Source organism: Thermobia domestica, chromosome 14, assembly GCF_964235325.1.
Source record: "Thermobia domestica chromosome 14, izTheDome1.hap1.1, whole genome shotgun sequence".
NCBI lineage: Eukaryota > Metazoa > Arthropoda > Insecta > Zygentoma > Lepismatidae > Thermobia > Thermobia domestica.
This window is the reverse complement of record NC_137467.1, coordinates 167432418-167448771: the sequence shown is the minus strand read 5'-3', so window position 1 is coordinate 167448771 and position 16354 is coordinate 167432418. Positions and strand designations below refer to the sequence as shown.

General features: G+C 33.4%; 1 protein-coding gene across 3 annotated transcripts in view; it reads right to left on the bottom strand.

Moving 5' to 3' along the window:
* Nucleotides 1-424: 424 nt before the first annotated feature.
* Nucleotides 425-16354, bottom strand: part of Graf (GTPase regulator associated with FAK) — a 329103-nt gene continuing 313173 nt past the window's right edge. For all 3 annotated transcript variants that reach the window (XM_081739156.1, XM_081739155.1, XM_081739157.1), the window contains exon 21: nucleotides 425-15717. In XM_081739156.1, the coding sequence (XP_081595282.1) occupies nucleotides 15626-15717 (92 nt within the window). In that variant the 3' untranslated portion in view covers nucleotides 425-15625. The remainder of the gene's footprint in view (nucleotides 15718-16354) is intronic.

Here is a 16354-nt window from a genome sequence, read left to right as displayed (position 1 = left end):
ATTATTATTATTATTATTATTATTATTATTATTATTATTATTATTATTATTATTATTAACAAATCAAATCAAATTATTGTTACATTACAAACATATATTAGTATTATCTTCCTATGTTACATTCCCGTGTCTATTTTCTAGACAGCAGTCTCCCCCCAGCTGAAAAATACTTCCGACGCCACTGCACACACTCCTCTGTTTACCTACGCTACTCATGCACTGCCTGCTATATAACTGTTCACACTTGTCAAATTCATAATTAGATAGGGAAACTGCAACTTTTTGACTGCCCCGCGTACTTAAGAAGAATGGATGAGGAATAGTAAACGGAAATATTAATAAAATATGCCCGCACTAGAATCCTTTACTCTATGTGGAGAAATAGATATTCGGACATTATAAATAAAACACAGTTTTGTTTAATATATATATATATAGATATGTTTTTTTGCACTAATTGAGCTCTTTAAACAAGGTACTATAACAAATCAAAATACACTATACAATTGTGATACATAGTCATACAGAATAATTACAGACTCTTATTTTTTAATAATACATACTTTATATATATATATTTATATACTCACAACAGCTTATTTATATTCAGTACATCACATACTACATATTCACACATGCAAACATCTGAACCCTCGCTACTTAACTTCTGTCTTTACATAGCAATGGAACTTTAGTTCTGTTCATTTAACGCACTTCGTGCTTACATTTTTTACTATTATATTCATTTTACAACGATTTTATATGTATAATATGTATATACATAAAAGTTTAGATAAAACAGTTTGAAAGCAGCTTTTAAATAATATACAAAACAATTAATGTAACTTGCAGGACATATACATATATAATATATAGACATTAATATTATGCAAAATGGGGGCGGGGAATACCAGTGGACTGTTTCCACTGTAAAAAATTTACATTACAAATCAGGTACATAAGAAATTACAATTTATACAGATTGTAGAAAAATAAGCACCACACAAACGTTCTACTTTTCAATGTCTGTCTGTCTGGCTGTATGTTTATATTCTTTGGTTTCTTTTTATATTATGCTGAAAATTTTTTTTTAAGTAAAAGTACGGAATGATACCACTAAATACCGAAACCCTCAGCGAAAAGTCTGTCAGCACATACGTAAATGCTACTTACAAGATAGTTTTCTTAGAATGTAACGGCGTCACCTTGTTTTGCGCTGGTTTCACATTATAATAACTTTTAAGATATACATATGATAAGAACTAAAAATTGCAAAATAGTTTAAGTTTTAAAGCATTAACGTTGAAATATTTGATTTGAGTTGAGTTGATTTTGAGTTTAACGTCCCGTTTAGCAGTGAGGCTATATGAGAAACCTTGAAATATGTCTGCGTTAAGCATACCACACTTCCGCCAGCATTAGTTTCCGAAGGGTTCCGAAGAAATGTTACATATGAAATTTACAACGAATGGGTCAAGCATGACATATTTCCGCAAGTACTTCCGGCTTCATTAATTTCTGAAAAGTTTCATAGAAATTTGCTACATATAGAACTTACAACTGATGGATCAAACATGACGAATTTCCGCAACTACTTCCGGCATAATTTGTTTCCCGAGGGTTCCAAATGTGCTACATATAGCACTTATACGGCTTATATTTTGTTTTGAAATAGAATCGGACTTCTTGCCTAAATTTTCGAAAGAAGAAACTTCAAACAACAGACAGAACAAAGATAAGGAAATCAATGTATAGCACGCAAATCAATGTATAGCAGAATTACAACCTAAAGCAGCCTTACTTATAAAACCGTCCAAAGAGCATTCGGGTCGCCTAAAGGCTGTCAAGGAGTCCAATTCTACCACAGTTACAAAAAGTTAGCCACCGGAATTGTCACCAGGAGGCACAAAGAGGATTAACTTGCTTTTTCTTTTAACAATGTCACCCGTAGATCTTGACCTTCAAGAAAAAGCCTCGACGGTTTTGCTTGTGTGCGGACTATAAATTACATACCGACTATGCTTTTTTTTTTTTTTTTTTACTTCGGCGCGGGAGACCCGGGTTCAATTCCCGGTAGAAGCGCATTCCACATTCAATTGTAGATCCAAGTCTCATATAGCCGCGGTGTTCACAGGGATGCTAAACGTCAAATCAACTACCCAATAATACCTTCTTTACGTAGCAGTTATTTTGTTTAAAAACGAAAATGTAGCTTCCAGAATCTTGCACTTTCGTTGTCGCCGGAAGTGATGAAATTATTTTTCATCCATCCATTGTAACATACATACATATACATGGGCTGCATCTTTAATCTTTTAGTTCTTGATGATGGATGTATAAATCCTGACATGTGTTCTAATTTGTGAAATATATTTGTATTCTGAAATACGTTTTATTTCTATCAATTAATGGAATATAAGATTTCTAAACAGTGCATCTTATTATTATATGCCCTTTATCATGGTATCTACTAAAATCCCAAAATGAAATTTCGTGACTCTTTCTCGTGACCTTTTCTTTACCAAACCACAATATTTCGTAACACTCAAAAACTAATAACAGTACCTATATTCTTTAGGACTTATTTTTATCTTATCTCTACTTTCAAAGGCTGTTCCCTGGAGCGATAAAAACTTCTTCGCTGTCTTCTTATAGTTGAATGAACTGGTTAGAAGCGTAGGTGGTTTCGGCGATGCGATGCGATGCGATTTGCATCACTACTGCTCAATGATGCCAGCTGAAGGACAATCTCAAGAGCGAATTTGGCCGAATTGTTATGCATGCGATAGAAGCGTACTTTGCTTGCGATTTGGTAGCGTCTAAAGCCGAGCATAGACATTTTTGACGGTGAATTTTGAAGTTTCATAGAACAAAATTTTCTAGTCTCTACTTATACAGAAAAAAAAGCGCCAAAAGCTAAATTTCGTGACTTTTTCTTGACTTTCATGACTGTTTTCTGATTTCGTGACTTCCGTGATCGACAGACACCCTATTTATTATTATGTATTCATTTTTAATAAACCAAATTATTTTTCTTTTGGGGAATCAAAATACTTTAAGTTGCTCTTTGCAGAGTCGAGACACAATTTATAAGAAGAGGGCTTCTTTCGTTTCCCAAAACCTTCGGAATAAATGGTCTTAAAAAATATGAAGCAATTTATTTTCATTACAAGTTATTAACAGAATATTAATATTATTGAGAATGCACTTTATGATGAGTTTAAAAATTAAATAATGACAGAACATATTGGTGAATCTACTTACGAGTTTAATTGTTATATAACTATCATAATGTATATCTTCGGTTATTAAAATCTGAAACTGGTACATGATCTTTAATCACCTATTTCCTTTTCCTTTTTGGGAATTCATACACATACATCCCTTCATGTTCATTAAAAAAAAAAAAAAAGTATAAATAGCAAAATATAATAGGTAATTCAGATTCTTTCGTATTCTCTATTTGTGCAGTAAATTAGTGACTTTTCCTATGTTACTGATTGATATGGTGTTCGTAGATGGTCCCCTACAGTGTCGACTGCTACTTCGATTGTTATCTGCTTGCGTGGAAATATCTATTTAGAATTGTAGTGAATAAATTGACTAGATTCTTGGTAAACCTTCTAGTAATAGATCTTCTCATCACACGAAAACTATCTTTGAATGTGTATCCATCGGTTAAATTATACAGAATATCTGAAAAGTCATGTCCATCAAGCTTTCACCACAAATAAATTGTCTAGGTAAAATTCTGAAAGAAAGTCGTTCAAGAACCATATCTTAAAAGTATCACTGTAACATCCCAATGGAAAAGAGTTAAAGACCGTGAAAATTGTCACGGTGTTAGGTCGTGGGATTGCACCCAGAATCTCCCGACACACACACACAACTTTATTGTTTTCGGACTTCTTACGGAAAGCACGATCTATTAGTGATTAATCACGTGCCGTCAAAGTGAAACATGAACATTTAGTGAACTACCGCTAATTCACGCGGTGTTACAGTACCGTTCATAGGGATATTACAATTTTATTTCACGTAATATGTATTTTAGTTAAGCATTCAATTTCATCCCACATATGAACGAGTATTTACTTGTCTCCGATCCAATACCTGTGCCAAATGAAGGAAATCAATATTTGTACTGTAATTTCAAGCGCATACCATCTCGCTACTGAGTAATGTGATTATGAAAATACTCAAATAAAACAACTGAGTTAAGCAAGTTTCATTAACGTTGGTTTAGCTGAATCAAGATGTCACTAACATTAACATATCTAACATATCATAACGCGCTATTTTTACTAGTCCGGAATTTATTCTTTTTCCATATCTTAGAAGCAATGGATTTTGAAAATAGAAAACACAGTACACCCTAATGTATTGTGTAACAAAGGCAATCAATTTTTGTTGATATAGCAGGTAACCCCAATTCTACCAACCACTTGTCTATCACTAAGTTATTTTGTGTACAAGGTCAATGGGGCATGACTTAATGTACATTATATATATGTATACACACAGGGTATTTCAGTACCACCGACAACGTTTGAGAGGTGATTTCTGACACCATGATAAGACAAAACGTATAGACCAACCTGGGTGCACGAATGCTTTCTTTCGGAGTTATAGGCTTAGACTTTTAAAGGTGCATAGCTCCAAAACTATGGGACCTACCGTAGCCGGGTCAAAACTTCACTTAAGGAATATGTGCGCTATCCATGTTTCAGAATCCTAATGTATTCTCGCAACTATTTTTATAGAGGGAGTTGGCTGCATACAATTTAAAATACTCATTAACTACCTGTATAAAAAATGTTGCGGAAGTACTGTAGGATTCTGAAACTTGGATATTTGGATAGGATACATATTAGTTTCTAAATGAAGTCTTAACCCGACTACTGTGTGCGCAAGGAAAGATGGCTTCTGACAGGTGGGTAGTGCACGTGGAGTATTGGAGGCGCTGTTGCCAGAGGCTCCGCAACAGAGACAGCAGCTATAGCGACAAACTTAAGACGTTTAACAAGTCGTCTCAACTACCGGCAACAGCACGGTCAGTGACCTTCATTGCCTAGCAACAGCGTGAAAGAATACTGCTGTGATTGGCGAACAATCCTCCCTCTCGTTTTGTTTACAACATGTGCAGCTATCTGTCAGAAGCCGCCATTCAGTAACTCGATAATACGGTAGGTCCCATAGTTTTGGAGCTATGGACCTTTAGAGTTCATTTTTTCATGTTTTCGGCAGCCTGTTACTTCCGAAAGGAAGCATTTTGCACTCAAGTTGGTCTATACTTTTTGTCTTATCTTGGTGTCAGGAATCACTTCCCAAACGTTGTCGGTGTTGTTTTGAAACACCCTGTATAGTGATTACTAAAATAAGAAAAGAAAATCGGACGCAATGTAACATGAAAGAAACAATACATAAAATTACATTAACTTCGTCCAGGCGTTAAAAAGTAGTTTTACCCTTCAAAAATCAGGCAGACACAGCGGTATTGAAAGTAGTACGTGGAATTAAAACAGCGTGAAAATTTAATAATTACACTAGAAATTTATAATGAAAAATTTGCACGAAGCAGAATTCCAGTTTTGTGTTACATTCTATCAATTAATCTCATATTCCATACTCTTCAGTTTTTTTTTTTTTCCCTACTTACAATCACGAAAAAACTATATTTTCTAAACAAAATTCATGTTATATTAGACATCAGTACTGTCACTAACAGAGGTACCTGAATGTAATACACACGTTCACTCACAGAAAGACGTGTATAGTAGTAGTCTATGGAACACTTTGAATATATTAACATTGGTGTTACAATTACAAACGGACTGATTTGTAAACACAGCATATCATACGATAAACAGGATACTGAATAATTTGAAGTACTGGGACGGGCAAACAGTGAAATCTTCAATTCACCCTTAGAACTCAGTGAATAGTCCATCTTGAAAGTAAGTATTTATTTTTTTTTATCAGTGTAATTGTCACGATATGCTGTTAACACACTAAGGCAGATCTGAAGGCTTAGCAGCAACCTGGACCATATTGTAGGATTTCTTGTTTCTAGTACAAAGAGCGGTTTTTACGTCTACTCGCTGGAAGATGCGTAGACGACTTTTTAAAATAATATATATATACATAAATACACAAAAATGGCTTATTATAGTAATAAATATAATAAATGCCAGATTTTGTTTTGTTAAGAAACACCCAGTCTTACTTTATTGTCCGCTAATTATAGCGTACCTGTAAGTTTGTTTATGAAAAACAGAAAATTAACAAAATTAAAAGAATAACTATAAAATATGTATCAACTAAGACATTACGCACAAGAAAGAAATAAATATCTACATATCGATCATGACGTCATAAGATTTGATGACGTAAATCTTGAACAAAATTATTATACGCAGTATTTCACACATAATTATCGCTATAGTGTACAGTATCTAACACGCTGTCAAGTTTAATAAACTCGTTAATCCAAAGCTCTAAATGTGACAGTTTTTACTTAGTATCTTAAAGAAGGATTCCATGGTAAGCCATTCGAATATTATCCTATAGAGCTACTTGTTTCTGAACCTTATATGTCTGTGAGATATTGTAAGTTGTCACACATATCATATGAAAGAAGGATGTAAATTTAAGCTGAATACATTACAAATTAAAACAGAAAAGGAATGTGGAGGCTTGTTGTAAGTCAAGGAAAAACGTCGAAATATATTGAAGAAATCACTGCAGTAGATCTGCTACAAAAAGAGATATTTCTTAAATCTGGTTACTTATTTTAGAATACATATGAAAAAAAAAAGTACGTATTTGCGAGATACAGTTATTTGTTAAGTTCTTTATCGTGATTATCAGTTTTTCGCTCATTACTTATACATAATTATTATAATTCACAAGAATCTAAAGAATAGCCCGGATTTTATGTAGTATCAAATGTAGAAAATATGTAGGAAACTATGTCGAATTATGTAATATCAATTCCATATTTAGTATCAAAACATAAAAAATGGACAGGTAAAGTTACCTTTATATATTTTTTGACTAATTTTAAGTACTATCCAATCTAGAAAATAGACTTCGAATTCACTTAACTTTCATTAAATAATTGGGAATAACGAATAATAAGTCAGAGTACACAACAGACGCATGCTGTAAAGTTAAAAGAAATGGATGCTTACCCCATCCAATACGGTATTGGAACGATGCATTAGATAAGAAAATAGCATGCCCAACTTGAACTATGGTGAATTCTTTTTACATATTCACCATATTAGTGACCATAATCCGTACGTAACTGAAATAAAGATAGTGGCACACAAATTTAGAACGTGAAACAAGGATTTTATACAAAAAATTCGTCAATTCTGGTAGTTGATAGCATTTACTGACACCATTTTGATTCGAATAATAAAATGACGCATTGGGTAAGCATTTTTTTTTATTTTTTTTTTAAATATTAGAAACAAAACAGATGCAATGTTAAGCAAAAAAATGCGCCATTAGATTACATTGTTTAATGCCTATGTGCTGTCTCAGTCAAGATGTCATTCTGACATCTCATCGCCGCGGTGTCGTTTAAAATGGTTCATTTACAAATAAAAGCATTGTACTAACTAGTAAAATAGCTAGTGAATAAAACAGTGACAGATATGCGTCGAAATGAACTTAAGTCGCTTTCAGCGTTAAGTGCCATTCACGCAGAAGAGAGAAAGTTTCGTCATTTTCATTCTTATAATGCAGACAGCTCACTTTTCTTGTATCCATATTATATTGAAGCGATAGCAAATTTCTAGGGGAAAACAGTAAACTTTCAATTATCCATAGAATTGGGAGGCCCGGCAACCGCAGATAATCCACAAAATGACCGAAAAAGATGCAAATCAACACGAAAATGCTTTTCTAAACAATTTATATTTACAGTAGGGTGCCTACAGATATTATAACTTACTAAACAGTAGTTTCTGGTACTTAACAAGTGTCTTGGTTTGCTTTCTCCCCTCCCCCCACGGAAAAAAATAACTATTTTCGTCTTTCCGTGTTACGACACCTGTTGTTTGTTTGTGATTGAGTTTTTAACAATACCTTTTTCACGAAGTGATGCACCGTCGGAAAAACGCAAAGGAAGGGTACTGTCTACTAGAAATCGTGTATCAGCTTTCTTATTTGTTTGTTAACTCGAAATAGCGAAAAATGAAGATATAGCGCCTAACAGAACATAACTTGCAGCAGCTTTAAAACACGTAATTTTATACATAGAAATATTGAACCTCAGACGAAATATGTATTTAAAACAAAAGTAATATAAAGAAGAACTACACTAATCATAAAGTAATTCGTAGGCATTTGCACATTTTGCCTCTCTAAATACACAAGAACAGAATATATATGTACATAAAATCCGGGCTCGTATTACAAACATAACTTTCTTTTAAAAAATGTAAGCTGTAAATACTCTCATAAACATCTTATAAACTATGAACCAACTTTTATTCACAAAATGCAATAAAAGACGATAATTACTTTATTACATGCAACTATTAATACTGAAAATTTCAATGTATTGTTGATTTACCTGCATGATTTAATTAATTCTTTATATGTATACATGTGTGTGTATGTATGTATAAAACGGAAGAAATTTATCTAGTCTTTGTGGCAATAAAATATAATATTCCAAAAGTCGTGTCGTTTTCTACACTAATTACATTACAAATACAAAATATAACTGTTTTAATATTTTATGGGTTGTTAATGTATTTTCATGTAAGTCACAACAAAAGGGATCTTTAACTTGAAAGCAAATGGATACGTTACACTTTGTTCTGTAAGAATGCATAATACGTCCTTTGTATTTTCTATTCTCTACCTTCACTTAAATATTACGTGATATTTAAGTAAGGAATTAAATATTATTTCTCAATTAAATATTAAGAAAAAATAAAAAAAAAACATTTAAAATTCTCAAGTATTTTGCTGCCAGAAGCGAGGTTTTGAAATATTGCAAATGATTACTCATATCTGTCTTTAGAGAAAACAGAGTTTAGTGTTGTAAATATATGTACCGTCTGTACTTCTTCTCGCTTCAAACTAATCCTTAATTGTAATGAAGATATACTATAAATATTATTCCGCATTTATTACTTAATATAGTCAATCGCATTTCTTAATTTTTATTTATTTTTTTCTTTTCTTTTGCTTCAAGAATTGACATGTCAAAGGCGAGAATTACGAGAAAAAGAAGCACGTACACCGAAAATGATGCTATGTGCTATTCTCAAATCAAACATTTCATTCAAGTTAAAAATTTCCTTTGTTGTACTTTCTACACGCTGAGAGTTAAATTTATTTTTGCTAACAAGTTGCCTGAGCTAGGATTCAGATAACATTCACGACAATTTGCGGTACCATTGTCCTCGGACACCGCTCTACTACCAAAGTATTACAGCTTTGCACAATCTGAATGAGGAACCGTAGTACATTGATTATTTGGTGATCCAATTAAAAAAGTGCTATTTCAAACCTATGAACCATGTTTTACTATGCTGATCTCCGTCAGGTGCCACATTTACAATTGTTATAGCTGTTTATTTTAGGGGGAAAATGCTATATATGTATATAATGCTTTCATCCGTTGTGCTGTTTGTATTACTGGAAGAACGTTGTGATATGTTATCACTTTTGTATTTGTAAGAGTAAGCCAAATAATCCTTAGATAAGCCATTAATAACGAGGAAATATTGATAAGTTTCTGGTCAAACAGCGAAGTAATGAATCTGTATAGAGAAAAATCCATATGCTATAAATAACTTAGAACCTTTTCTAAAACAATTATATTATCATACTTAACACTTTTTTTTCTTTCTTCAAGAGGCATATCTCTTATAAGCCCTATATTTACGGCAAAATGCCAAATTTTGCCGATTTTCGTATTCCTGTATGAAATTGGAGTTTTCAAGCCACTAGTTTCCTTTTTTTTATTATTTCATTACGTACAAACTGTGCGGAATTCTGACTGTAATTTGGAGATAATAAGAAAAAAGAGAAGAGGAGCTCTTAGCTGTGGAATGGTAAGTGTTACATTATTTATGAACATTAAACGTCAATTGTTCAGACTATGAAGTAAAAGTGTTTGAAATTTGGGAAATGCATTAATCGAAAGTCACAATGACGAGAGTTATTTCTCAATTATGTTTTGTGTGTAGATTTGCAAGTAATACAACTGAAACTGAGCAAAGTGTTTAAAAATGCCGAAAGTAGTTTTCTTAAAATACGAGAGATTAATGTCTGAGAATGATGCAAATGCGTGTGTACTTTCTAAGTTTACAGAAAAGCTTACTTTTTGACACAACATGTAAATACAATATGTAACTTAATCCAAATTATACAGTAGCACAGGCTTTTCCAACTAGTATGTCACATAGCCCCATGGGGTGTGTCCAGGCACGTAGCCAAGGACCCGGACCCCCCCTTCCTTCGAGACCAGATTTGGAAAAAAATAAGGACGGATGAAACGAAATGAAATGGGAAAAAGAAGGATCGCGTTAAAAATTTAATAAAATTCAGGAAGCTTTTGGTTACTCTTTCTTATGAGGAGATTTGTATTACTTGAAATACATGGTGGGGAGGTAAGCGAGATATTCTGGAAGAGTCAGGGAATTTGAAATTTCCAGAAAAGATACGGAATTCTCAGAATTTCTGCTACTAGCCAGGGAGATTTCAAGCTTCCGAAAGTATAGTACTATTGTGTAACAGAGTGGATATTTTTATCATAATTTATCGTTATCGCATCCTTGCAGTTATCAAACATGTTATTTCAAAAACAATTTTCTACTGCTCCTTTAACCTGTCATTTGGGACAGACAGTAGTTGACGGAATAATAAAAACAAAAAATTATGTGGAAAGAAAGTTCTGTTGACATTTGATTCAACAGAGAAAGGAACGCAGATGTAAAATATTTTACAAGACATTATTGAGTAGGGTACTTTTTATAATAGTTGAGGTCATAATGAAAGGAAAATTGTTATATTTGAATGAACAGAGGAAGGACATAAATATTGTGAAATCTTCTTCAACACGTTTTTTTACTCGAGATTTCTTCATAGTTTGTTATTAAAATACTCACCAACATATCCTCATTTTATTGTTCTAACAAACCCATATATGTTGATAGTAAAGTAGTTTAGATTGATCGAGCTCCTAGGCATTTAGATTTTAATGTCACGCCCCCCCCGTTACGAAATCCTGGCTAAACGAACCATTATATGTTCCAGTAAAATAGTTTAGAATGATCGAGCCCCTGGTATGATGACCATAGTACTTCATGTCACGGACCCCCCCCCCCTTCATGAAATCCTGGCTACGTGCCTGGTGTGTCGCCGAAAGTTTAGAATAAAAAAAAATCGTTTAGATGCCCTACACGTCTCGATATTATGTGACAACTTTTCTTTTATGTGAAACATTTCATAGTAAGTTACAAACGATTTTGAACATGACTGTAAAGTCAGTGGCTGCAACAATGCTCATTATTGTAACCTAATCAAAGTCGCAGGTGTTTAGTATAGTGCGTCGTTAGTATTTAAAAAAAAAAAAAAAAAAAAAATTAGAAATTAAAAAAATCAAAAGATTGCGATCTTGGTCAAGAATTTTTGGAATGATCTTTAAAAAAATGCATCAAAAGATTGAGATCTTGGCCAATAATTAGTTTTTGGATTAGGGGCCACAAAATTTTTGAACGGTCCCTAAATCGAGTTTTCATATTTTCTACGGATTAAGCACATACTGAATTAAGTGACAGTTTGAATTTGGTTATACTATATGTAGTTCTGCAGATATAAAGCGTACAAGAAAATTTTTGACTGAAATATATTGGATCTTTTGATCCAAAAATACAGAACGAATCTTTAACGCTTAATCTAGTCCATTCAGACTTTAAACTGTGTTACAGGATAATGTGTCACTGTGTTACAGGATAATGCACAGATCCTAGTATAGCCTAACTAAACAATCATCCTCAGCTAAAATTCACTAAGACGATAATTAGGAAATAGTTGATCATGGTGTTATTGGGTACCGAAGGGAAATCGTTGGAATTTAACTACTTTTCGATTTATAATCTTACTTGGATGAGGTAAAAAAAAAAAAAAAAAAAAAAAAAAAATCCCGACTTCTTAACCACTGGCTTTTGGGTGTTCACTTTCAAGCTCAAAACACAAAACACGCGGAAAAGTGTATCTTCCAATTACAGAAGTTCGAAAACGATTCTTGTTCATTTACAGAAAATCGCACAAAACTTAGCAAAAATATAGGATCTGTATGTTTTGTAGAACTGGGAATACTTCTGTAACTTGAACATCCTCAAATATTTCCAGTTCTACAAAACGCATCGATCCTTGTTTTTCTCGGTTTTTGTGGGATTTTCTGTAAATGAGCAAAAGCCGTTTGGAACTGGACGACTTATATCATGTTAAGTCTTTCGTTAGTTGTATAAAAACGTAAGATTAGTTATGATTCATATTACAGATGTTTTATACAAATTTTATGCAAGACAGATATTATTACTATCCTTTTGATTTATTTTGTGATAGACACACTTACTGAATCCAGGGCCGGATTTAGCATTTTGGCGCCCCTAGGCCCAATAATTTTTTCCGCCCCCTAGTCTGGTTAAAGTTACTTTCCTAAAAAACCTTTATTAAAAAATTATATCAGGCCTATATGTTAATTGCTTAAACACCACTCCACGATGCAATTTTATTATTGCAAGTTTTTTGAGGAATTTACTTGGTTCTGGGCTTAACAAAATACCGTTAGTAACAAAAGATTGGTGAATAACTTTGGTTTTGTTCAATTTAGCCATTTGGGCAAATAAATAAAAAAAAAAAACTCGAATAAAGAATTAAAGAATGCTTTATTAGCCTGATTTTTTTAATAAATTCAAAAAGTATGTTAAGTTATGGGTATTTATTTTAATTTCTAGATATTTTTTTATTTTTTTTCTCTCGGCCGTGCGCCCCTGGGAGCTTGCGCCCATAGGCCCGGGCCTACCGGGCCTATTGGGAAATCCGGCCCTGACTGAATCTGGCATGAATTCCTGGGTGGGGGAGGTGGTTTTGTTTGAAAGAATCTGAAACGACGAGAGGACAAAACGACGAATCTGTAGGCCCCGAGACAGACAGACAGAGAGAAAACGATCGCTGAATGATGTGTTAAGCCTCTTAGTTTTAATGCATATATTATATTTTTCTTCTAAGACCAGATGCTTATCAAAACCTCCTCGCTAAGATTCATGGCATAAATTAAAATATTATATTATGTATAGCAGTTTTCAAATTTATAAGAAAGGAAAGTCTTTTTGCTTCGACATTATTTAAACAGTGCGTCGAGTATTTTGTTAATACAATTAACATAATTACAAGTCATGTCACCACACTTTTACTATTATTATTTTTATATGAATATTTCCTTTGTGTATATGGTATTTCCTCTGCTCTGACCAAGTCCCGTCAAATTTACGACTTTCATAAAGCCTAAAAGGCTCTAAACATATCGAAACAATTTCTTTCATATTGTAATAATAATTATTATTATTATTTCGAGACTTGCAAAAATCAATGCCTCTCAACATTTTTCGTTCATAATATCTTCAAAAGTTTGTTATCATACGTCATTCACCACTTCCGCTTCCTTATTCATTGGATATTCACATCCCAGTATAAGAGCTTCCTTGATCCTACATTCTATTGGGGTATTGGTTTGTTTACCAAAACGACAACTTGTTTTAAGCTTGTATTGTTGCGTATTACATACTCTGCGCCATTTGTCGTGTCTTGTCCTCATTTGAAGTCCTGCTTAATTGGACGAATTGGTTAAATCAGAAGAAATACCATGTATACAAACACGAACAAGAGAAATAGTAAACAGTGGTTTTAAAAGAAGAAACCATATCAAATATTTGGTAATGTGTACTGAGTAAGGATTTGTTAGCAATACGTGATACAGTAAAATATATATATATATAGAGAGAGCTATCATTTATGAAAACAAGAAATTGAAGCTTTTACAAAACATGGTCTGTCAGCGCGAACGCATTTTATCAAAACAGTTCTACAGGCCATTCTTCGTTACCTTTAGAGCAAGCATCGTGCATATCTTTGCCTCTTCTGCTAGGACGACTTTGTGGCGTTTATAGCTGGACAAAAATATCATACCAGACTTTCCGAAGCCTAAAACTTGTTCCAGATAAATGAATACATATAAACAAGTAGCTTTCTACACATGCTGTGGAAATCCATTTTGATGATGTGCACGGAGAAAGAACCAATCAACGCTTCGCAAAGAACTGGCACTGCCATCGGTTTTCGCACGAGCCGTCATGGATTATCATAGTAATCAGCATGTTTTCATCTATTTCGCTCGTCTGTGAGTAACAGATTCAGTGCGGAAAGATTAGGTAGATATCTGCCTGCTACTGCAGCCGTTGGTGACATAATTAGAAGCAATCAAGTATGTACTTCATTTCAATTTCTTGTAGAACTGGATCTAAGTTTGGACATTTTATTTTCCTATGTACACCACGACCCCTTCACCACATCATTCCAATCGATGTTAAAATTCAAAATTTCCATACAGCTGATGCCAGATCGGAAGAAAGTTCCTGAGTCGTGAAACAAGAGGCACTATTACTCTACTCATCATGTGACTAGTCACGTGAATTCTTTTCCCCGAGTTTATTAGCTGTAGTTTCCTCGCTCAAAGACTGATCAACGAGTATAGGTTCGCCTCGATAGAAAAAGTAAGAACATGTACGATGTATGATCTAAAGGTCACAAAATAGCTTGAGGACAGTTCGGGATAACGGCAGTAATGTGTCACTGCCTTTTAAGGATAGTATTTTTGTAAAATATTTTTTTAAAAAAAGTTCGAAGTTTTATATATATAATAAAGATTTTTAGAAATATTCGGCCTACCACTTGCATTAAATTGCACTGGAAATGTAATCGGAATCATCTGGAAGTTATAACTGGTCCTTGGTGGAGGTTTACTTCGAAAGGAATGTATAGTGTAATGTGTATGTATTAAAGCTATAAATATGAAAATGTATATATCTCTAGAGAAAGAAGAAAGGAACAGACATAATGGAATTATTATTTAAAATGCAGTTCCCTAAACAGTCTTCAAAAGAAAGGCCCCTACGATAATGTATCCAAGTGACTTTCATAATCAAAGTCTTGCTAGTACGAAACTATTCGTAGACAAAAACTACTTATAAAAAAAAAATATACCAAGCTATTGAGATTACAACAAAATATTCTCTTTCTTGTTTTAAATTATGAAATTATTATTATTACAAGCTTAAGCATTGGTTTATACGGTATAAATAATTAACAAATCACTGAAGAAAGTGATACTTTTTTTCCCTTAATTTTTTAAAGCAAATCCTACCTTCTTGTTTTATATCTACATATAAAATTAGGTGAACAATCTGTGTAGTATTGGTAACTGGACAGATGATATATCATTTTGAACACATAGATCATTATTGCAGTTCAAATGGCACGTCCTCAGATCACATAAACATACGCTAAGAACTGTACATGTTCCCTAACTACACTACGGTAAAAATTCCACATAATTCTCAGGAACCAATCCCGTCCTACCGTTCAGCGTTCCCTCCAACCAGCCTGGTTCTAGTGATCTTCTTACTGAATAAGAAAGAAAGAAAAAAATATACATTTTAGAACAATCAACTTTATTACCAATGTTTATAGATCCATTTACATTCAACGGTGAATACATACTTTCACATATAGCGTCTTAGTGTAAACTAAAATAAAATCTGGAGCCACGGTGGCTCAGTGGTAGGGCGTTCACCTCTGGTGCTTGGGATCCTTGGTTCGATTCCAGCTTGCGCCAAGTGAGCTTCGTGGTGGACAAACACCGTGTGCGTGGGTTTCCTCGAGGTTCTCCCGTTTCCTCCTACTTTTTTCATTCATTTCTCATCGCCGTCTCCTTTAGCCTAGCTGGCATAACTGTGGAACGTAAAACTTAAAGACTTCATTTCATTTTTAAAATAAAGTCTGATTAAGGAAAACAATTATATTAATGAATTGTATATTAATGAATTATATTATATTAACGGACTAATTATTCATTATATTATAAGCTACAATAAAAAAATATCGTTTGAAGGTGCAAATGATTCAATGCAAGTAATTTAACTTTCACATTTCTTTTGGTCAAAGTTTACTGTCATGTATAGAACATGTTTCGAATGTAACTTAACAACTCATTCCAACACTAATGTAGCAATATTGAAAAACCGCTATTAGTGATGCTATT